The following is a 21652-nucleotide window of genomic DNA, read 5'->3' on the forward strand; positions in this document are numbered from 1 at the left end:
TGTCCTGGGAGTGTTTGATGGGGACAGTGTAGAGGAAGCTTTACTCTGTATCTAACCCCGTGCTGTACCTGTCCTGGGAGTGTTTGATGGGGACAGTGTAGAGGGGGCTTTACTCTGTATCTAACCCCGTGCTGTACCTGTCCTGGGAGCGTTTGATGGGGACAGTGTGGAGGGAGCTTTACTCTGTATCTAACCCCGTGCTGTACCTGTCCTGGGAGTGTTTGATGGAAATGTTGTTTTGAAATTCCCAGTCAGTCTCACACTATCCGCTTTCTGTCTTTAACTCACTTTCTCCTGGGAGTAATCTATTCTGGGCCTCGTCGCCAGAATCCCAGGCTGTACCTCATTCACCCCGTGTCGTCCTGAGATCTGCCACGTTTGTTTGCTGAACCTTGCGGATTCCTGACCCTCGACATTCCCTTATCGTTGCCTCTCTTGCAGCACGCTGGTGACCTGGGAAACATCCGAGCGGACGAGGCTGGGAGAGCTAACTTCCGCATTGAGGATGACTGTCTGAAGGTGAGGCTCCCAATCGGAGGGGGTGCGGGATGTGAAAGATTCTCCGCCCAGGTCCACACACACGCACACACTCTCTCTCTGTCTCTCTGTCGCACACTCACTCACACACACACAAATACACGGCAAGGTAGCACTGTTGCTTCACAGCGCCACGGACCTGGGTTCGATTCCCGAGCTCGGGTCACTGTCTGCGCGGAGTCTGCACGTTCTCCCCTCCCGTGTCTCCGTGGGTTTCCTCCGGGTGCTCCGGTTTCCTCCCACAAGTCCCCGAAAGACGTGCTTGTTGGGTGAATTGGACATTCTGAATTCTCCCTCTGTGTACCCGAACAGGCGCCGGAATGTGGCGACGAGGGGATTTCATTGCAGTGTTAATGTGAGCCTACTTGTGACAATAAAAAAAATTCTCTCTCTTTCTCACACTTACAGACACACACACACACACACACATTCTCTCCCTCACACTTGCACCTCTCAGACACACATAATCTCTCTGTCACACACACACTCTTGCCGCTCACACAGACACTGCGCACACTCACACGCACACAGACACCCGCACACACTCTCTCGCACGCACACACGCTTCTCCCTCACACTCACGCAGACACGCACACTCTCTCTCACCCTCGCGTGCAGAGACACACACAGCCACACACGCTTCTCCCTCACACTCACGCAGACACACACACGCTTCTCTCTCACTCGCACACTCACACAGACACCCACACACAAGACTCTCGCACTCGCACGCACACACGCTTCTCCCTCACGCTCACGCAGACACGCACAGTCTCTCTCACCCTCGCGTGTAGAGACACACACAGCCACACACACTCACGCAGGCACACACACACACTCTCTCACACTCGCACGTGCACACGCTTCTCTCTCACGCAGACACACTTGCACACATGCTTCTCTCACACTCGCACAGACACACACACACTCTCACACTCGCGTGCAGAGACACACACAGCCACACACACTCACACAGACACACACACTCTCACACTCGCGTGCAGAGACACACACAGCCACACAGACACACACACTCTCTCACACTCGCGTGCAGAGACACACACAGCCACACAGACACACACACTCTCTCACACTCGCGTGCAGAGACACACACAGCCACACACACTCACACAGACACACACACACTCACACTCGCGTGCAGAGACACACACAGCCACACACACTCACACAGACACGCACACTCTCTCACACTCGCGTGCAGAGACACACACAGCCACACACACTCACACAGACACACACTCTCTCACACTCGCGTGCAGAGACACACACAGACACAGCCACACACACTCATGCACACCCACACACAAACTCTGCCAGTGCCCCCTGTTGCCCTCTCTGTGTCTCCCTGTCGCTCGACCCCGGGGGGGGGGGTAGATTCGATCCACCGCCGTCACTCTGAGCCTGCGTGAGGGGATGTGAATGGACGGTTTGGTGGCTGGGACCGTTGGCTGCAGGGGGTGGCGCCTGGCGGGCTGGGGGGGGGGGGGGGGGGGGGAAGAGTTAATCATCTGTCTGTCATTAAATATGTCCCCCCCCTCCCCCTTACAGGTCACGGACATCATCGGTCGATCGGTGGTGGTTGATAGTGGCGAGGACGATTTGGGCAAGAGTGCTCACCCGTTATCCCAAAGCACAGGCAACTCAGGAGAGCGGTAGGTAGGCAGGAGGATTGGGTGGCTTACCCTGCACCCGGGGCGGGACCTGGCGACCCACGGGCCCTCGGGAGTCCCATGGGCTTGGGCCGGTGCCCCCCCCCCCCTGTCCACCATCTACAAGGCACAAGTCAGGAGTGTGAGGGACTCTCCACTCGCCTGGATGAGCGCGGCTCCCAACGACACTCGAGAAGCTCGACACCATCCAGGACAAAGCAGCCCCGCTCGATCGACACGCTGACCACAAACATTCACTCCCTCCACCCCCCCGACGCACAGCGGCAGCCGTGCGCACCGTCTACAAGACGCCCCGCAGCCACTCGCTCCTTCGACAGCACCTTCCAAACCCGCCACCTCTACCGTCTAGAAGGACGAGGGCAGCAGCAGACGCACGGGGAACACCCCCGCCTGCAAGTTCCCCCCCCCCCCCCCCCCCTCCCTCCGAGCCGCTCGCCGTCCCGACTCGGAAATATATCGGCCGTTCCTTCACTGTGGCTGGGGTCAAATATTTGATGGGGACAGTGTAGAGGGAGCTTTACTCTGTATCTAACCCCGTGCTGTACCTGTCCTGGGAGTGTTTGATGGGGACAGTGTAGAGGGAGCTTTACTCTGTATCTAACCCCGTGCTGTACCTGTCCTGGGAGTGTTTGATGGGGACAGTGTAGAGGGAGCTTTACTCTGTATCTAACCCCGTGCTGTACCTGTCCTGGGAGTGTTTGATGGGGACAGTGTAGAGGGAGCTTTACTCTGTATCTAACCCTGTGCTGTACCTGTCCTGGGAGTGTTTGATGGGGACAGTGTAGAGGGAGGTTTACTCTGTATCTAACCCCGTGCTGTCCCTGTCCTGGGAGTGTTTGATGGGGACAGTGTAGAGGGAGGTTTACTCTGTATCTAACCCCGTGCTGTCCCTGTCCTGGGAGTGTTTGATGGGGACAGTGTAGAGGGAGCTTTACTCTGTATCTAACCCCGTGCTGTACCTGTCCTGGGAGTGTTTGATGGGGACAGTGTAGAGGGAGCTTTACTCTGTATCTAACCCCGTGCTGTACCTGTCCTGGGAGTGTTTGATGGGGACAGTGCAGAGGGAGCTTTACTCTGTATCTAACCCCGTGCTGTACCTGTCCTGGGAGTGTTTGATGGGGACAGTGTAGAGGGAGCTTTACTCTGTATCTAACCCCGTGCTGTACCTGTCCTGGGAGTGTTTGATGGGGACAGTGTAGAGGGAGCTTTACTCTGTATCTAACCCCGTGCTGTACCTGTCCTGGGAGTGTTTGATGGGGACAGTGTAGAGGGAGCTTTACTCTGTATCTAACCCCGTGCTGTACCTGTCCTGGGAGTGTTTGATGGGGACAGTGCAGAGGGAGCTTTACTCTGTATCTAACCCCGTGCTGTACCTGTCCTGGGAGTGTTTGATGGGGACAGTGTAGAGGGAGCTTTACTCTGTATCTAACCCCGTGCTGTACCTGTCCTGGGAGTGTTTGATGGGGACAGTGTAGAGGGAGCTTTACTCTGTATCTAACCCCGTGCTGTACCTGTCCTGGGAGTGTTTGATGGGGACAGTGTAGAGGGAGCTTTACTCTGTATCTAACCCCGTGCTGTACCTGTCCTGGGAGTGTTTGATGGGGACAGTGTAGAGGGAGCTTTACTCTGTATCTAACTCCATGCTGTACCTGTCCTGGGAGTGTTTGATGGGGACAGTGTAGAGGGAGCTTTACTCTGTATCTAACCCTGTGCTGTACCTGTCCTGGGAGTGTTTGATGGGGACAGTGTAGAGGGAGCTTTACTCTGTATCTAACCCCGTGCTGTACCTGTCCTGGGAGTGTTTGATGGGGACAGTGTAGAGGGAGCTTTACTCTGTATCTAACTCCATGCTGTACCTGTCCTGGGAGTGTTTGATGGGGACAGTGTAGAGGGAGCTTTACTCTGTATCTAACCCCGTGCTGTACCTGTCCTGGGAGTGTTTGATGGGGACAGTGTAGAGGGAGCTTTACTCTGTATCTAACCCCGTGCTGTACCTGTCCTGGGAGTGTTTGATGGGGACAGTGTAGAGGGAGCTTTACTCTGTATCTAACCCCGTGCTGTCCCTGTCCTGGGAGTGTTTGATGGGGACAATGCAGAGGGAGCTTTACTCTGTATCTAACCCCGTGCTGTACCTGTCCTGGGAGTGTTTGATGGGGACAGTGTAGAGGGAGCTTTACTCTGTATCTAACCCCGTGCTGTACCTGTCCTGGGAGTGTTTGATGGGGACAGTGTAGAGGGAGCTTTACTCTGTATCTAACCCCGTGCTGTACCTGTCCTGGGAGTATTTGATGGGGACAGTGTAGAGGGAGCTTTACTCTGTATCTAACCCCGTGCTGTACCTGTCCTGGGAGTGTTTGATGGGGACAGTGTAGAGGGAGCTTTACTCTGTATCTAACCCCGTGCTGTACCTGTCCTGGGAGTATTTGATGGGGACAGTGTAGAGGGAGCTTTCCTCTGTATCTAACCCCGTGCTGGACCTGTCTTGGGAGTGTTTGATGGGGACAGTGTAGAGGGAGCTTTACTCTGTATCTAACCCCGTGCTGTACCTGTCCTGGGAGTGTTTGATGGGGACAGTGTAGAGGGAGATTTACTCTGTATCTAACCCCGTGCTGTACCTGTCCTGGGAGTGTTTGATGGGGACAGTGTAGAGGGAGCTTTACTCTGTATCTAACCCCGTGCTGTACCTGTCCTGGGAGTGTTTGATGGGGACAGTGTAGAGGGAGCTTTACTCTGTATCTAACCCCGTGCTGTACCTGTCCTGGGAGTGTTTGATGGGGACAGTGTAGAGGGAGCTTTACTCTGTATCTAACCCCGTGCTGTACCTGTCCTGGGAGTGTTTGATGGGGACAGTGTAGAGGGAGCTTTACTCTGTATCTAACCCCGTGCTGTACCTGTCCTGGGAGTGTTTGATGGGGACAGTGTAGAGGGAGCTTTACTCTGTATCTAACCCCGTGCTGTACCTGTCCTGGGAGTGTTTGATGGGGACAGTGTAGAGGGAGCTTTACTCTGTATCTAACCCCGTGCTGTACCTGTCCTGGGAGTGTTTGATGGGGACAGTGTAGAGGGAGCTTTACTCTGTATCTAACCCCGTGCTGTACCTGTCCTGGGAGTGTTTGATGGGGACAGTGTAGAGAGAGCTTTACTCTGTATCTAACCCCGTGCTGTACCTGTCCTGGGAGTGTTTGATGGGGACAGTGTAGAGGGAGCTTTACTCTGTATCTAACCCCGTGCTGTACCAGCCCTGGGAGTGTTTGATGGGGACAGTGTAGAGGGAGCTTTACTCTGTATCTAACCCCGTGCTGTACCTGTCCTGGGAGTGTTTGATGGGGACAGTGTAGAGGGAGCTTTACTCTGTATCAAACCCCGTGCTGTACCTGTCCTGGGAGTTTTTGATGGGGACAGTGTAGAGGGAGCTTTACTCTGTATCTAACCCCGTGCTGTACCTGTCCTGGGAGTGTTTGATGGGGACAGTGTAGAGGGAGCTTTACTCTGTATCTAACCCCGTGCTGTACCTGTCCTGGGAGTGTTTGATGGGGACAGTGTAGAGGGAGCTTTACTCTGTATCTAACCCCGTGCTGTACCTGTCCTGGGAGTGTTTGATGGGGACAGTGTAGAGGGAGCTTTACTCTGTATCTAACCCCGTGCTGTACCTGTCCTGGGAGTGTTTGATGGGGACAGTGTAGAGGGAGCTTTACTCTGTATCTAACCCCGTGCTGTACCTGTCCTGGGAGTGTTTGATGGGGACAGTGTAGAGGGAGCTTTACTCTGTATCTAACCCCGTGCTGTACCTGTCCTGGGAGTGTTTGATGGGGACAGTGTAGAGGGAGCTTTACTCTGTATCTAACCCCGTGCTGTACCTGTCCTGGGAGTGTTTGATGGGGACAGTGTAGAGGGAGCTTTACTCTGTATTTAACCCCGTGCTGTCTCTGTCCTGGGAGTGTTTGATGGGGACAGTGTAGAGGGAGCTTTACTCTGTATCTAACCCCGTGCTGTATCTGACCTCTTCTCCTTGCCTATTCTCCCACAAAGTTTGGCCTGTGGAATTATCGCTCGCTCCGCCGGACTCTTCCAGAACCCGAAAAAGATCTGCTCGTGCGACGGCGTGACCCTGTGGGAGGAGCGGGACCGACCAATCGCGGGAACGGGCCGCAGGTCAGCTGACCCGCCCGCGGCCAACCTTTGAACCTGCCCGATCCTGAATGCGCGCCTCTCCGAGCAGCTGTGGGTCCGACCACGAGGAACCTCGTGAATGTTTGTTTGCGTTCTGTGGGGGGGGGGCGACGAAAGTGGACAATTCAGGCCTCGAGAAACCGGAGGGGGCCCCAGCCTTGTCGGCTGACCCGGCGACCCCAGCTTGCGACCTCTTCCTAGCAGGAGTGCGGGGGAGGGGAGGGGGGGGGGAATCAGGCCTGACCTGCGACCTCAGCCTGGGCCTTTCCCAGGATGATTGGGGAAAGGGACGGACCAATTTTTTAGCTGATTTGATTCCCCAGTTTGTCTATCAGGCCCCCCACCCCACCTCCCCCAACATCTCCTTATCCTGGGACCAGTGACAGACAGCCCTGTGGGCCCCACGTAGATTGGGAAATGCCGCAAGAATTCTGTTTGAACAGTAAGCAAACCGTTTCTCTTCCGCCTGAATTTCACCCTCCCCCCTCGAAAAAGCAACTGGCCCCCCGCCATAGCTTAGACTGAGAATATATTCGGCGCCATTTGAAATGATTCCGCCGTTATTTTGATTGTGGTTTTCTGATGCATTCCGTTCAATTACCTCACGTTTTGCTGTATTAGCAACAGTACAATAAAGTTTCACAATGATTATTATAGAAAACAACGTTTCTCGTTTGCTCATTGAGGGAGCGTTGCACTGTCGGAGTGACAGTGCGGCGCTCCCTCAGTACTGACCCTCTGACAGTGCGGCACTCCCTCAGTACTGACCCTCTGACAGTGCGGCACTCCCTCAGTACTGACCCTCTGACAGTGCGGCACTCCCTCAGTACTGACCCTCTGACAGTGCAGCACTCCCTCAGTACTGACCCTCTGACAGTGCGGCACTCCCTCAGTACTGACCCTCTGACAGTGCGGCACTCCCTCAGTACTGACCCTCTGACAGTGCAGCACTCCCTCAGTACTGACCCTCTGACAGTGCGGCACTCCCTCAGTACTGACCCTCTGACTGTGCAGCACTCCCTCAGTACTGACCCTCTGACAGTGTGACACTCCCTCAGTACTGACCCTCTGACAGTGCGGCACTCCCTCAGTACTGACCCCCTGACAGTGCGGCACTCCCTCAGTACTGACCCCCTGACAGTGCGGCACTCCCTCAGTACTGACCCTCTGACAGTGCAGCACTCCCTCAGTACTGACCCTCTGACAGTGCAGCACTCCCTCAGTACTGACCCTCTGACAGTGCAGCACTCCCTCAGTACTGACCCTCTGACAGTGCGGCACTCCCTCAGTACAGACCCTCTGACAGTGCGGCACTCCCTCAGTACTGACCCTCTGACAGTGCGGCACTCCCTCAGTACTGACCCTCTGACAGTGCGGCACTCCCTCAGTACTGACCCTCTGACAGTGCGGCACTCCCTCAGTACTGACCCTCTGACTGTGCAGCACTCCCTCAGTACTGACCCTCTGACAGTGTGACACTCCCTCAGTACTGACCCTCTGACAGTGCGGCACTCCCTCAGTACTGACCCCCTGACAGTGCGGCACTCCCTCAGTACTGACCCCCTGACAGTGCGGCACTCCCTCAGTACTGACCCTCTGACAGTGCAGCACTCCCTCAGTACTGACCCTCTGACAGTGCAGCACTCCCTCAGTACTGACCCTCTGACAGTGCAGCACTCCCTCAGTACTGACCCTCTGACAGTGCGGCACTCCCTCAGTACAGACCCTCTGACAGTGCGGCACTCCCTCAGTACTGACCCTCTGACAGTGCGGCACTCCCTCAGTACTGACCCTCTGACAGTGCGGCTCTCCCTCAGTACTGACCCTCTGACAGTGCAGCACTCCCTCAGTACTGACCCTCTGACAGTGCGGCGCTCCCTCAGTACTGACCCTCTGACAGAGCGGAGCTCCCTCAGTACTGACCCTCTGACAGTGCGGCACTCCCTCAGTACTGACCCTCTGACAGTGCGGCACTCCCTCAGTACTGACCCTCTGACAGTGCAGCACTCCCTCAATAATCCCCTTCCAACAGGGTGGAGCTCCCTCAGTACCTTCCCTTGGTCCTCTCCCCCACCCTAACCCCGTAACCTCCCCTAACCTACACACCCTTGGACACGAAGGGCAATTTCGCACGACCAATCCACCTCATCTGTGCATCTTTGGACTGTGGGAGGAAACCGGCGCACCCGGAGGAAATGCGCGTAGACACGGGGAGAATGTGCAAACTGCACACTGACAGTGACCCAGAGCCGGGATCGAACCTGGGACCTCGACGCTGTGAGGCGGCAGTGCTAACCACTGCCCAAAACATTTCCATTATAACTACAGCCGTTCTAGAATGTTCTTCCTGTGCCAAGAGTTGCCTTTATTAGTGCTGGGCTATGGGGAAACGTTTGCGAAATCGCTGGTGTGATCGCTGCTCCATCCCGGAGAGACACTCCCCGTGACAGTATCTAGGTTTGAACCTGGTTTTGTTTGTTTGTTTTAACTTTACCTGGAAGCTGGAACCCGCACGTCGAGTTTCAACTTGCCTTGCGCTCTGAACGTGTTGTCATGGTGATTTAGAACATAGAACAGTCCAGTACAGAACAGGCCCTTCGGCCCTCGATGTTGTGCCGAGCAATGATCACCCTACTCAAACCCACGTAACCCGTATACCAATTTAGCATGGCCAATCCACCTAACCCGCACATCTTTGGACTGTGGGAGGAAACCGGAGCACCCGGAGGAAACCCACGCACACACAGGGAGGACGTGCAGACTCCACACAGACAGTGACCCAGCCGGGAATCGAACCTGGGACCCTGGAGCTGTGAAGCATTGATGCTAACCACCATGCTACCGTGAGGCCCCATTTGGTACACTGCAAATTCCTGGCCTTTAATCCACAAAGAGAAAATAAAGGTTGTTCATGCGGACAAAAACACAGGTACTGACCCCTCCCACTGTGCGTCACCCTGACTGAGCAGGATTGGGCCATTCAGCCCATCGACACTGCCCCCCGCCCTGCCGTTCAACGAGACCGTGACTGATCCTCGAATCCACTATCCCTCATTCTTCCCCGACACCCTCACTGATTGAAGATCTCTCTCTCTCTCTCTCGGCCGTGAATACCAGGACCCAGCCTCTCGAGCTCTCCGTGGAACCAAAAACTCCACACAATCACTGCCTTGTGAGAGAAGAAATTCCTCCTCATCCCTGCCTCAAACAGGACGCCCCCTCACCCTGAGATTGTCACCTGTGGTCCCGGACTCTCCCACAAGAGGGAACATGATTCATAGAAGATAGGAGCAGGAGGAGGCCTTTTGGCCCTTCGAGCCTGCTCCGCCATTCATCACCATCATGGCTGATCATCCAACTCAATAGCCCAATCCTGCTTTCCCCCCATAGCCTTTGATCCCATTCTCCCCAAGTGCCGTATCTAGCCGTCTCTTGAATATATTCCAAGTTTTGGTGTCACCTCCTGTGGTGAATGTAATATATGAATGTATATATACTAATTCACACTGTTATTGTAAGCGCAGTAGCGCCATCCTACCACTAGGGGGAGTAGCCCTGGGAGCACTTAGGAACTTGTACTGGGCTCCACCCTTGGTTCCGCACACGACTCCTCCCCGTAGCGCAGCTGTCTAAGTATCCGTGTCCAGAGTCAGCCTGGGTCACTACGAGTTCATCAACGGGTAACAGGCTGGCTCTGAGGTAAGTCGATTAAAGCCTAGATTCACATTGGAAACATGTGTCTGGTGAATTAATGGTTCCATCACCTACTTCCTGTGGTAATGCATCTTCCCTGTTAAACCGGGGAGGCTGGTATGTGCCAACAGCCGGCTGTTTTTGCGTGTCCTCAGCAGTTCGTTCCTTTCTTGGAAATACTCTGACTCAACCTTTGCCCAACGTGACCTCGAGCCGGCCTATCCGAGGGAACGGGGCTCTTTAAAGCACAGCCCCACCACCACGCCCGACAGCAGAGTGAGAGGAGCAGCACCTAGCTTGGCACCATGCAGGCCGGGATGTTGCGGCTGGCTACCTTGCTATCAGTGTGTGCCATCGTCGGCGTATCGACTGCAGGATTGGTGAGTCCAGGGAGAGTTAGTCCCTGTAGGGAAGCGGACGATGGGGCGGGGGGGGGGGGGGGGGGAACGGGGGGGGGGGGGGGGGGGGGGGGGGGGGGGGGGGCAGGGACAGTTAGCCGGTTAGAATTCGGCCAGGATTCCTGCTCCTGCTCAAGGGAATCGAGGATCACGGGGAGAAGGCGGGACAAGTGGGGTTGAGCATTATATCAGAGCAGCCGTGATTGAATGGCAAAACAGACTCGATGGGCCGAATGGCCTACTTGCAGCTGATGGTCTTGTGGTCCTGATCACTGTCCTGTGATCCCTGGGTTAGAGAGAGAGGGAGAGAGGGTGAATCGGACAGGATTCCTGATCACTGTCCTGTGATCCCTGGGTTAGAGAGAGAGAGAGAGAGTGAATCGGACAGGATTCCTGATCACTGTCCTGTGATCCCTGGGTTAGAGAGAGAGAGAGAGTGAATCGGACAGGATTCCTGATCACTGTCCTGTGATCCCTGGGTTAGAGAGAGAGAGAGAGGGTGAATCGGACAGGATTCCTGATCACTGTCCTGTGATCCCTGGGTTAGAGAGAGAGAGAGAGGGTGAATCGGACAGGATTCCTGATCACTGTCCTGTGATCCCTGGGTTAGAGAGAGAGAGAGAGGGTGAATCGGACAGGATTCCTGATCACAGTCCTGTGATCCCTGGGTTAGAGAGGGAGAGGGAGAGGGTGAATCGGACAGGATTCCTGATCACTGTCCTGTGATCCCTGGGTTAGAGAGAGAGGGAGAGAGTGAATCGGACAGGATTCCTGATCACTGTCCTGTGATCCCTGGGTTAGAGAGAGAGAGAGGGAGAGGGTGAATCGGACAGGATTCCTGATCACTGTCCTGTGATCCCTGGGTTAGAGAGAGAGAGAGTGAATCGGACAGGATTCCTGATCACTGTCCTGTGATCCCTGGGTTAGAGAGAGAGAGAGAGTGAATCGGACAGGATTCCTGATCACTGTCCTGTGATCCCTGGGTTAGAGAGAGAGAGGGTGAATCGGACAGGATTCCTGATCACTGTCCTGTGATCCCGGGGTTAGAGAGAGAGAGGGTGAATCGGACAGGATTCCTGATCACCGTGCTGTGATCCCAGGTTTTGAAACGACGTGCGGGGGGGGGGAATGAATCTGACTTGACCCCTGCCGAAATGGAGCTAAAGATCAACTGAAAAGCGGGAGACCCCCAAATGGTGCGAGTCGCTAATGTGGACAATGGTCCGCAGTGTTGCGCCCCGTCTGGGGTCAGTCTGGTACCTTGGTGAGGAGACGGGGGTGTGGGGGGGGGGGGGGTAGGGGAGATGTTACATAGAGAGGGAAGTCCGCCTGATTTCCGATCGCAGAGAGCTTAAATCTCGGGCAAGGTGCCCCCGGCTTCAGACAAAGAAGGAAAATCTCATTCAGGTGCAGCCTGACCGTCACAGCTCAGTATTCTGATCGAGGGTCACCAGGTGATGGGAGGTTTGAACAGGGAATAAAGTATCTGCGGGAAGGGGCAGCACGGTGGCCTAGTGGTTAGCACAACCGCCTCGCGGCGCCGAGGTCCCAGGTTCGATCCCGGCTCTGGGTCACTGTCCGTGTGGAGTTTGCACATTCTCCCCGTGTCTGCGTGGGTTTCGCCCCCACAACCCAAAGATGTGCAGGGTAGGTGGATTGGCCGCGCTAAATTGCCCCTTAATTGGAAAAAATAATTGGGTACTCTAAATTTATAAAAAGTATCTGCGGGAACATGGCGTCAGACTACACGGGATACGCTGCTCGAGCAGGTCTGACCCTTTGCTCAGAACTGGTCATCGTGACCTTTAGTGGGAGTTGGCTGTGCGGAGACGGGCTGCCGCGTTTTCCCATGATGCTCTCTGAGGCAGGTACGTCCGGGGTTCCGGGGCACTTTTGGGGGCGCGGCTCCGAGATCACGGAAGGCGCTCTACAAACGCCGATCGTCCTTTATCTCGGCCGAGTTAATGGTGGCTAACAATGTGGTGTCTCTGTCAGGACATGGCGCTGGCTGGATGTTGGACCAACGAACTCGGGTCCATCGTGTGGATCAATGTGATGGACGCTGGGGGTTTCGAAGGTTCCTACACGTCCAAAGCGTCAGTGAGTGGAGAGGTTTCACGAGGAGACATTGTTGGATACCAGCAGGATATCACCCAACCAACCTTTGGGTTTGTGGTGAAGTGGGCCACTGGTAATGCAAAGTATTTATTTAACGGAAGGGCTGTGTTCCTGATTGCTGCCATTCCAAACTCTCCCCGGCTCACTCCCCTTCCAACTTTCCCTCTGGTCGTTTCACCAACCTCTCCTCCAGTGGGAGCACAGTGACTCACCCCCATCTCCAGGACCTTCTATTCCTCTATCTCCCCGTGGGAGCGAGTCCCACATTCTCCCCCACTCCCCGTGGGAGCGAGTCCCACATTCTGCCCCACTCCCTGTGGGAGCGAGTCCCACATTCTCCCCCACTCCCTGTGGGAGCAAGTCCCACATTCTCCCTACTCCCTGTGGGAGCGAGCCCCACGTTCTCCCCCACTCCCTGTGGGAGCGAGTCCCACATTCTCCCCCACTCCCTGTGGGAGCGAGTCCCACATTCTCCCCCACTCCCCGTGGGAGCGAGTCCCACTTTCTCCCCCACTCCCCGTGGGAGCGAGTCCCACTTTCTCCCCCACTCCCCGTGGGAGCGAGTCCCACATTCTCCCCCACTCCCCGTGGGAGCGAGTCCCACTTTCTCCCTCACTCCCCGTGGGAGCGAGTCCCACATTCTCCCCACTCCCTGTGGGAGCGAGTCCCACATTCTCCCCCACTCCCCGTGGGAGCGAGTCCCACATTCTCCCCCACTCCCCGTGGGAGCGAGTCCCACATTCTCCCCCACTCCCCGTGGGAGCGAGTCCCACATTCTCCCCACTCCCTGTGGGAACGAGTCCCCAAAATGTATCATGAAGTTCAACCAACCCCCACCTTTAATGTATTGTTGCTTTTGAAGCACACGGCTTGTTCCCCAGGTGTAGTATTACAATTATGGACACGTGGTTTTTAAAACAAAACAATGTTTATTCCATGAACTCAAATTAACCTTTTAAATAAACATTGGATCACTTAACACCCCTTACTTCAAAGATAACCCCCAAAATAATACAACACCACCCAATCCTGCAAACTGTTCCTTTACACATCCAAAAGACTGAACAAATCCTTCAAACAGAAGCACATTAGATTTATATTCAATACTGAGACCTTTTTACAATTCCGATTTCACCAAAGGATTAAGAGATAGTCCTTCATGGCAGAGGTCACCAGCAATGCAGCTCACAGCCACACCCAAGCTTTCTTCAAGGTACATTTCTTAAACATCCAATTCTTAAAGGTACTCTCACATGACACCTCCCCCCAAGAAAAAAAAAATAAACCACCAACTTCAAGATGGTTTCGTTTTTCACTTTTGCACCATCCACTAAGAAATGCACACAGTGAATATACTTTTTCGTTTCACAAAAAAAACACACGCAAACAGGCATAATAATAACTCTGAGTTGGTCAGAGACTGCGAACGGTTCTGTCTTAATCACCTGGAAATGTCAGATCGGCATAAATTGTATCAACTCCGGGGTAATTCTGAAACTGACCTCCCCGACTCCCCACCTGGTCCACCTCAGACACCCGATCTCCCCCTTTGATTTGATTTGATTTATTATTGTCACATGTATTAGTATGCGGTGAAAAGTATTGTTTCTTGCATGCTGTACAAATAATGGATACCGTCCATAGGGAAGGAAGGAGAGACTGCAGAATATAATGTTACAGTTATAGCAAGGTGTAGAGAAAAGATCAACTCAATACGAGGTGGGTCCATTCAAAAGTCTGACGGCAGGAGGGAAGAAGCTGTTCCTGAGTCGGTCGGTACGTGACCTCAAACTTTGGTATCTTTTTCCTGACGGAAGAAGGTATGTCCGGGGTGCGTGGGGCCCTTAATTACGCTGGCTGCCCTTTCCCGAGGCAGCAGGAATTGTAGACAGAGTCGATGGATGGGAGGCTGGTTTGCCTGATGGACTGGGCTACATTCACGATCTCTTTGTAGTTTCCTGCGGTCTTGGGTAGAGCAGGCTCCGCGACACTGAACTTCACACCTCCCCGGACCCCGCCAGCCCCTTCTGACCCTCCCAGTGCTCTGACACTCCCTCACGCAACCTGACCTGAGCTCATCGCCCTGTCGCTCCACTCGCTCTGCCAGCCTTACCCACTTACCTCACTCGCCCCCAAGCGGAGAAGCTGTTTTAATATCTCTGAGCTTTTCCGTCTGCTACTTGATGAAGGTTCGCCACAATGCCATTGGGAGAGGAGCTGGTTCCTACCCTCCTCTCAGTCCTGGCTTGCGAGGAAGGGCTCCGACAACAGGTCACACAGGCCAAGCTCCAGAGCTGTGTAAAAACACAACGAGGGGAGCGACAATCTGGCGCTGACCACCACCCTCTCAAGAGGACCTGCCGACTGATCTGACAAAGCCCTCCACCAGGTCAATCTTTCTCTTCCTGGAGAAACAAGTCCCTGTCTAGCGAATCATTTGGTTTTTTTTTAATTTAGTGTACCCAATTCATTTTTCCCAATGAAGGGGCAATTTAGCGTGGCCAATGCACCTACCCTGCACATCTTTGGGTTGTGGGGGCGAAACCCACGCAGACACGGGGAGAACGTGCAAACTCCACACGGACAGTGACCCAGAGCCGGGATTCGAACTCGCCGTGAGGCAGCGGTGCTCACCCACTGTTGCACCTTCTCCAGTGCCTCCATGTCCTTTCTATAACATGGCGACCGGGGCTGTTTGCGGGAACTCCAGGTGTGGTGGAACCGAGGTGCGGTATGAATTCACGTCACCGTCTCTGCTTCCCAATTGAAAACCCCCAGTCAGGAACCCCCAGTGTTTGGTTTGATCTGCGCGAGGTCAGAGCTACACCTCCTCCTAACAATCGTGCTGTTTCTAATTTCCTCCCTCAGCACCTGCAGACAGCGTCACAGTTTGGGCTGGGCAGTACTACAACGGCGGAGGCAAAGAACAGCTGAATACCATGTGGTTACTCCGACTAAACCGACAAGATCCAAAGGACAACTGGGGGGCCACTTTGTAAGGAGGGCATTGTTCTAACAGCTCGCGTTGTCAACCCAAGAGGTTTGAGTAGACTGACGGCATGTGGGGTTTGGTTGCCCCTCTGGCGGGGGTGGGGAGGGATTGGTGGCGGGGGTACGGAGCTGGGTTACTCACCCTGGCCGCCCCGAGGGGACCGGGCCGATTTTTACGGCACTGCTTTTTTAAAAAATGCACGTGTTTTTGGGTTGTGGGTCGAAGCCCACGCAGACACGGGGAGAATGTGCAAACTCCGCACACGGACAGTGACCCAGAGCCGGGATCGAACCTGGGACCTCGGCGCCGTGAGGCAGCAGTGCTGAAAGTGGGGATAACGGCCTCTTGAGGCCTGCGCTCAGGCATGGTGAACGGCAGCTGGGGGGGGGGGGAGCCTCCGTTCCACCCCGGGGAACAGGGTGTCCCGCCTTTCCTCCATGGCGTCCTACAGGGTCTCAGGGTCTCGAGCGCCGCGTCGGCGAAGCGGGGCTGCCATTTCCTCGGCTGGAATGAGCGCTGACCTGCGGCTGAAACGGAGAATCCCGTCCATGGTCAGAGTGTTTGATGGGGACAGTGTAGCGGGAGCTTTACTCTGTATCTAACCCCGTGCTGTACCTGTCCTGGGAGTGTTTGATGGGGACAGTGTAGCGGGAGCTTTACTCTGTATCTAACCCCGTGCTGTACCTGTCCTGGGAGTGTTTGATGGGGACAGTGTAGAGGGAGCTTTACTCTGTATCTAACCCCGTGGTGTACCTGTCCTGGGAGTGTTTGATGGGGACAGTGTAGAGGGAGCTTTACTCTGTATCTAACCCCGTGCTGTACCTGTCCTGGGAGTGTTTGATGGGGACAGTGTAGAGGGAGCTTTACTCTGTATCTAACCCCGTGCTGTACCTGTCCTGGGAGTGTTTGATGGGGACAGTGTAGCGGGAGCTTTACTCTGTATCTAACCCCGTGCTGTACCTGTCCTGGGAGTGTTTGATGGGGACAGTGTAGAGGGAGCTTTACTCTGTATCTAACCCCGGCTGTACCTGTCCTGGGAGTGTTTGATGGGGACAGTGTAGAGGGAGCTTTACTCTGTATCTAACCCCGTGCTGTACCTGTCCTGGGAGTGTTTGATGGGGACAGTGTAGAGGGAGCTTTACTCTGTATCTAACCCCGTGCTGTACATGTCCTGGGAGTGTTTGATGGGGACAGTGTAGAGGGAGCTTTACTCTGTATCTAACCCCGTGCTGTACCTGTCCTGGGAGTGTTTGATGGGGACAGTGTAGAGGGAGCTTTACTCTGTATCTAACCCCGTGCTGTACCTGTCCTGGGAGTGTTTGATGGGGACAGTGTAGAGGGAGCTTTACTCTGTATCTAACCCCGTGCTGTACCTGTCCTGGGAGTGTTTGATGGGGACAGTGTAGAGGGAGCTTTACTCTGTATCTAACCCCGTGCTGTACCTGTCCTGGGAGTGTTTGATGGGGACAGTGTAGAGGGAGCTTTACTCTGTATCTAACCCCGGGCTGTACATGTCCTGGGAGTGTTTGATGGGGACAGTGTAGAGGGAGCTTTACTCTGTATCTAACCCCGTGCTGTACCTGTCCTGGGAGTGTTTGATGGGGACAGTGTAGAGGGAGCTTTACTCTGTATCTAACCCCGGGCTGTACCTGACCTGGGAGTGTTTGATGGGGACAGTGTAGAGGGAGCTTTACTCTGTATCTAACCCCGTGCTGTTCCTGTCCTGGGAGTGTTTGATGGGGACAGTGTAGAGGGAGCTTTACTCTGTATCTAACCCCGTGCTGTACCTGTCCTGGGAGTGTTTGATGGGGACAGTGCAGAGGGAGCTTTACCCTGTATCTAACCCCGTGCTGTACCTGTCCTGGGAGTGTTTGATAGGGACAGTGTAGAGGGAGCTTTACTCTGTATCTAACCCCGTGCTGTACCTGTCCTGGGAGTGTTTGATGGGGACAGTGTAGAGGGAGCTTTACTCTGTATCTAACCCCGTGCTGTACCTGTCCTGGGAGTGTTTGATGGGGACAGTGCAGAGGGAGCTTTACTCTGTATCTATCTAACCCGTGCTATACCTGTCCTGGGAGTGTTTGATGGGGACAATGTAGAGGGAGCTTTACTCTGTATCTAACCCCGTGCTGTACCTGTCCTGGGAGTGTTTGATGGGGACAGTGTAGAGGGAGCTTTACTCTGTATCTAACCCTGTGCTGTACCTGTCCTGGGAGTGTTTGATGGGGACAGTGTAGAGGGAGCTTTACTCTGTATCTAACCCCGTGCTGTCTCTGTCCTGGGAGTGTTTGATGGGGACAGTGTAGAGGGAGCTTTACTCTGTATCTAACCCCGTGCTGTCTCTGTCCTGGGAGTGTTTGATGGGGACAGTGTAGAGGGAGATTTACTCTGTATCTAACCCTGTGCTGTCTCTGTCCTGGGAGTGTTTGATGATGGAATCTTTTAAAATTATGGTCTGGGGAGTAAGATTACAATGTCTGATCTGTGCCTCTCCAAAATATTGATGAAATATTGAACCCTGGAACAGGACTGTGAACTATATCTGTCCATTTCTTCTCAATGGTTTGTCTCTCTCTCTCTGTCTCTGTGTTTGATACAGGGCTGGAATGGACGTATTCACCCGCGTGGACCCTGCGGTGTGTCAAGTCACCGACGATCGCTCGGAGCTGTGAGCAGGCGAAGCGGAGGCTGGGTTCGCTCAGGCGATCAGTGGGTCAGATTGCGACTGAGCCTTCCGTCAGTACCGGCGAGACCTCCCGCCCTGTAAACCCCCCCCCCCCCCCAAAGTCTCGAAACCGCCATTTCAATAAAGGGCCAAATGGAACATGACCATTCCCCGTGCCTCCTTGTGGTTCTCTGGAGTGTCCATTCGCACGTTGAGATTTAGATTTATTGTCACGGGCACCGAGGTACGGTGAAGAGGATTGTTCTGATTACAGTCCAGGCAGATCGCTCCGTACATGAAAAACAGAGGGCATACGATAAATACGCAATGTAAATACAGAGACACAGGCATCGGGTGAAGCGTACGTAGTATTACTCAGTCGAGACGATGTGTGGAGAGATCAGTTCAGTCCATAAGAGGGTCGTTTAGGAGTCTGGTGACAGCGGGGAAGAAGCTGTTTTTGAGTCTGTTCGTGCGTGTTCTCAGACTTCTTAGGGGCCTCACGGTAGCATGGTGGTTAGCATCAATGCTTCACAGATCCAGGGTCCCAGGTTCGATTCCCGGCTGGGTCACTGTCTGTGTGGAGTCTGCACGTCCTCCCCGTGTGTGCGTGGGTTTCCTCCGGGTGCTCCGGTTTCCTCCCACAGTCCAAAGATGTGCGGGTTAGGTGGATTGGCCATGCTAAATTGCCCGTAGTGTAAGGTTAATGGGGGGATTGTTGGGTTACGGGTATACGGGTTACGTGGGTTTAAGTAGGGTGATCATTGCTCGGCACAACATCGAGGGCCGAAGGGCCTGTTCTGTGCTGTACTGTTCTATGTTCTATGTCCTGCCCGATGGAAGAAGTTGGAAGAGTGAGTAAGCCGGGTGGGAGGGGTCTTTGATCATGCTGCCCCGGTGGCGCAGTGGGTTAGCCCTGCTGCCTCACGGCGCTGAGGTCCCAGGTTCGAATCCCGGCTCTGGGTCACTGTCCGTGTGGAGTTTGCACATTCTCCCCGTGTCTGCGTGGGTTTCGCCCCCACAACCCAAAGATGTGCAGGGTAGGTGGATTGGCCTCGCTAAATGGCCCCTTAATTGGGAAAAAAAAAGATTATACCGCCCGCTTTCCCCAGGCAGCGGGAGGTGTGGACAGAGTCAATGGATGGGAGGCAGGTTCGTGTGATGGACTGGGCTGTGTTCACGACTCTCTGAAGTTTCTTACAGTCCTGGGCCGAGCAGTTGCCATACCCAGGCTGTGATGCAGCCCGATAGGCTGCTTTCTATGGTGCATCTGTAAAAGTTGGTAAGGGTCAATGCGGACGTGTCGAATTTCCTTAGTTTCCTGAGGAAGTCTAGGCGCTGTTGTGCTTTCTTGGTGATAGCGCGACGTGGGTGGACCAGGACAGATGGTTGGTGATGTGCACACCCAGGACGTTTAAGCTGTCGACCATCTCCACCTCGGCCCCGTTGATGCAGACGGGGGGGGGCGGAGGACACTTGGCTTCCTGAAGTCGATGACCAGCTCCTGACATTGAGGGAGAGATTATTGTCGTTGCACCTCACCACTATGTTCTCTATCTCCCTCCACATGGGCTGCAGGTGGGCTAAAATTGATCCAGACCTCCACGTGGAAGAGCTGGAGATGGTGGGGGGCCCCATTAGGGAGTTCGGAGACCAGGGAAACAGATGATTAATATTAACAAGATAACCTCACAAGTTCAGGGAAGGCAGGTCTTCACAGCGAGAGAACTCAGATAGAACAACAACTTGTGTGTAGTCCTTTGAGCAAACCATTCGGGCAATTAATAAATTGAGGGACAATATGAAGGGTCACTCCCATTACGCAGAGGATTGCGAATCTTTGGGATTATCCATCGCCAGGGGGCTGTGGAAACTCAGTCATTGAGGGGGAGGTCACAGGGGTTAGCACTGCTGCCTCACGGCGCCAGGGAGCGGGGTTCAATTCCGGCCTTGGGGGGGGGGGAGACTGTGCGGAGTCTGCACCTTCTCCCCCTTTGCTACGTGGGTTTCCTCCGGGTGCTCCGGTTTCCTCCCACAGTCCAAAGATCTGCAGGTTAGGTGGACTGGCCGTGATAAATTGCCCCCTTAGTGTCCAGTGATGTGCAGGTTAGGTGAGGTTACGGGGATGGGGCAGGGGGGGAGTGAGCGGCCGAGTTAGGGTGCTCTTTCAGAGGGGTCGGTGCAGACTCGATGGGCCGAATGGCCTCCTTCTGCACGGTAGGGATTCTATGGAGTGTGTCTAAAGCAGACAATGGTAGTTGTCTGATTGACAATAATGGGAAGGGTTATGGGGACACTGGGTGTAAAGGGCAGCGAAGTGTCCATTCGGCTACGATCATATTGGGTGGTGGAGCGGGCTCGATGGGCCGAGTGGCCTGACTCCTGTTCCTAGATTGATATCGGGTTACATGAGGTGATATCAATCCAGCTTGGAGGGTTGGAGGAGCGGGATGCGCTGAAGATGTTGCTTGATCGGGAACCAATGTCAGCCAACGAAGACGGGCTGAGATAGGCGACTGGGCCGCAGAAATATCCACAGAAGATAGAAGCAGGAGGAGGCCATTCAGCCCATCGAGCCTGCTCCCATTCCTTACGATCATGGCTGATCATCAAGTTCAATACCCTGATCCCGCCTTCACCCATATCCCTCAATCCCTTTATCCCCAAGAGCTGTATCCAACTCCTTCTCGAAATTACACCACGTTTTGGCCTCAACTACTTCCTGTGGTAGCAAATTCTCTGGATGGAGAAATTTCTCCTCACCTCAGTCCTAAACGGTTAACCCCTGACCCTCGAACTATGACCCCTATTCTGGACTCCCCCACCATCGGGAACATTCTTTCTGAATCTACCCTGTCCAATCCTGTCAGAATTTTATAGGTTTCTACGAGATCCCCTCTCACTCGTCTAAACTCCAATGAATATAATCCCGACCGGTTTAGTCTCTCCTCATATTACCGCCCCGCCATCCCAGGAATCAGCCTGGTAAACCTTCGCTGCCCTCCCTCCATAGCAAGAACATCCTTCCTCAGAGAAGGACACCAAAACTGCCCACAATACTCCAGGTGTGGCCTCACCAATGCCCGAGACAATTGCAGCAACACATCCCTATTCCTATACTCGAATCCTCTCGCTATGAAGGCCAACACACCATTGGCCTTCTTTACCGCCTGCTGTACCTGCGCGCTTACTTTCATCGACTGATGCACAAGGACACCAAGGTCTCGCTGAGTATCCGCCTCTCTCCATTCACACAAAGTTGGGTGATCGGCAATTCGATGGGAAGGAGGTCGCGATGCTTCAATCCGAGGAAATCTCGGCCCGGCCACATCTGGAGTGAGCATGTACCACGGTCAGGTACCACGTCTTATAAAGGCGATAATTAAGA

At 54.3% G+C, this 21652-nt stretch overlaps 2 protein-coding genes across 2 annotated transcripts in view; both read left to right on the plus strand.

Moving 5' to 3' along the window:
• Positions 1–7059, plus strand: part of LOC119958954 (copper chaperone for superoxide dismutase-like) — a 28585-nt gene extending 21526 nt beyond the window's left edge. The window contains exons 6-8 of the mRNA XM_038787477.1: positions 442–519; positions 2107–2210; positions 6258–7059. Of these exons, the coding sequence (XP_038643405.1) occupies positions 442–519; positions 2107–2210; positions 6258–6411 (336 nt within the window). The 3' untranslated portion in view covers positions 6412–7059. The remainder of the gene's footprint in view (positions 1–441; positions 520–2106; positions 2211–6257) is intronic.
• A 3126-nt stretch (positions 7060–10185) lies between these two features.
• LOC119958955 (avidin-like) lies at positions 10186–18433 on the plus strand. Its single transcript, XM_038787478.1, has 4 exons — positions 10186–10471; positions 12485–12680; positions 15476–15602; positions 18199–18433. The coding sequence occupies exons 1-4, from the start codon at positions 10397–10399 to the stop codon at positions 18269–18271; spliced, it is 471 nt and encodes a 156-aa protein (XP_038643406.1). The 5' UTR covers positions 10186–10396; the 3' UTR covers positions 18272–18433.
• The last annotated feature ends 3219 nt before the right edge of the window (positions 18434–21652 follow it).

Source organism: Scyliorhinus canicula, chromosome 31 (genome assembly GCF_902713615.1).
Source record: "Scyliorhinus canicula chromosome 31, sScyCan1.1, whole genome shotgun sequence".
Taxonomy (NCBI): Eukaryota; Metazoa; Chordata; class Chondrichthyes; order Carcharhiniformes; family Scyliorhinidae; genus Scyliorhinus; species Scyliorhinus canicula.

Excerpts from the sequence above, each read along its gene's own strand:
- LOC119958955 (XM_038787478.1), top strand. The coding sequence starts at position 10,397 with ATGCAGGCCGGGATGTTGCGGCTGGCTACCTTGCTATCAGTGTGTGCC. Across the intron at positions 10,472-12,484 it reads GCGTATCGACTGCAGGATTG|GACATGGCGCTGGCTGGATG; the intron begins GTGAGTCCAGGG and ends TGTCTCTGTCAG. Across the intron at positions 15,603-18,198 it reads GACAACTGGGGGGCCACTTT|GGCTGGAATGGACGTATTCA; the intron begins GTAAGGAGGGCA and ends TGTTTGATACAG.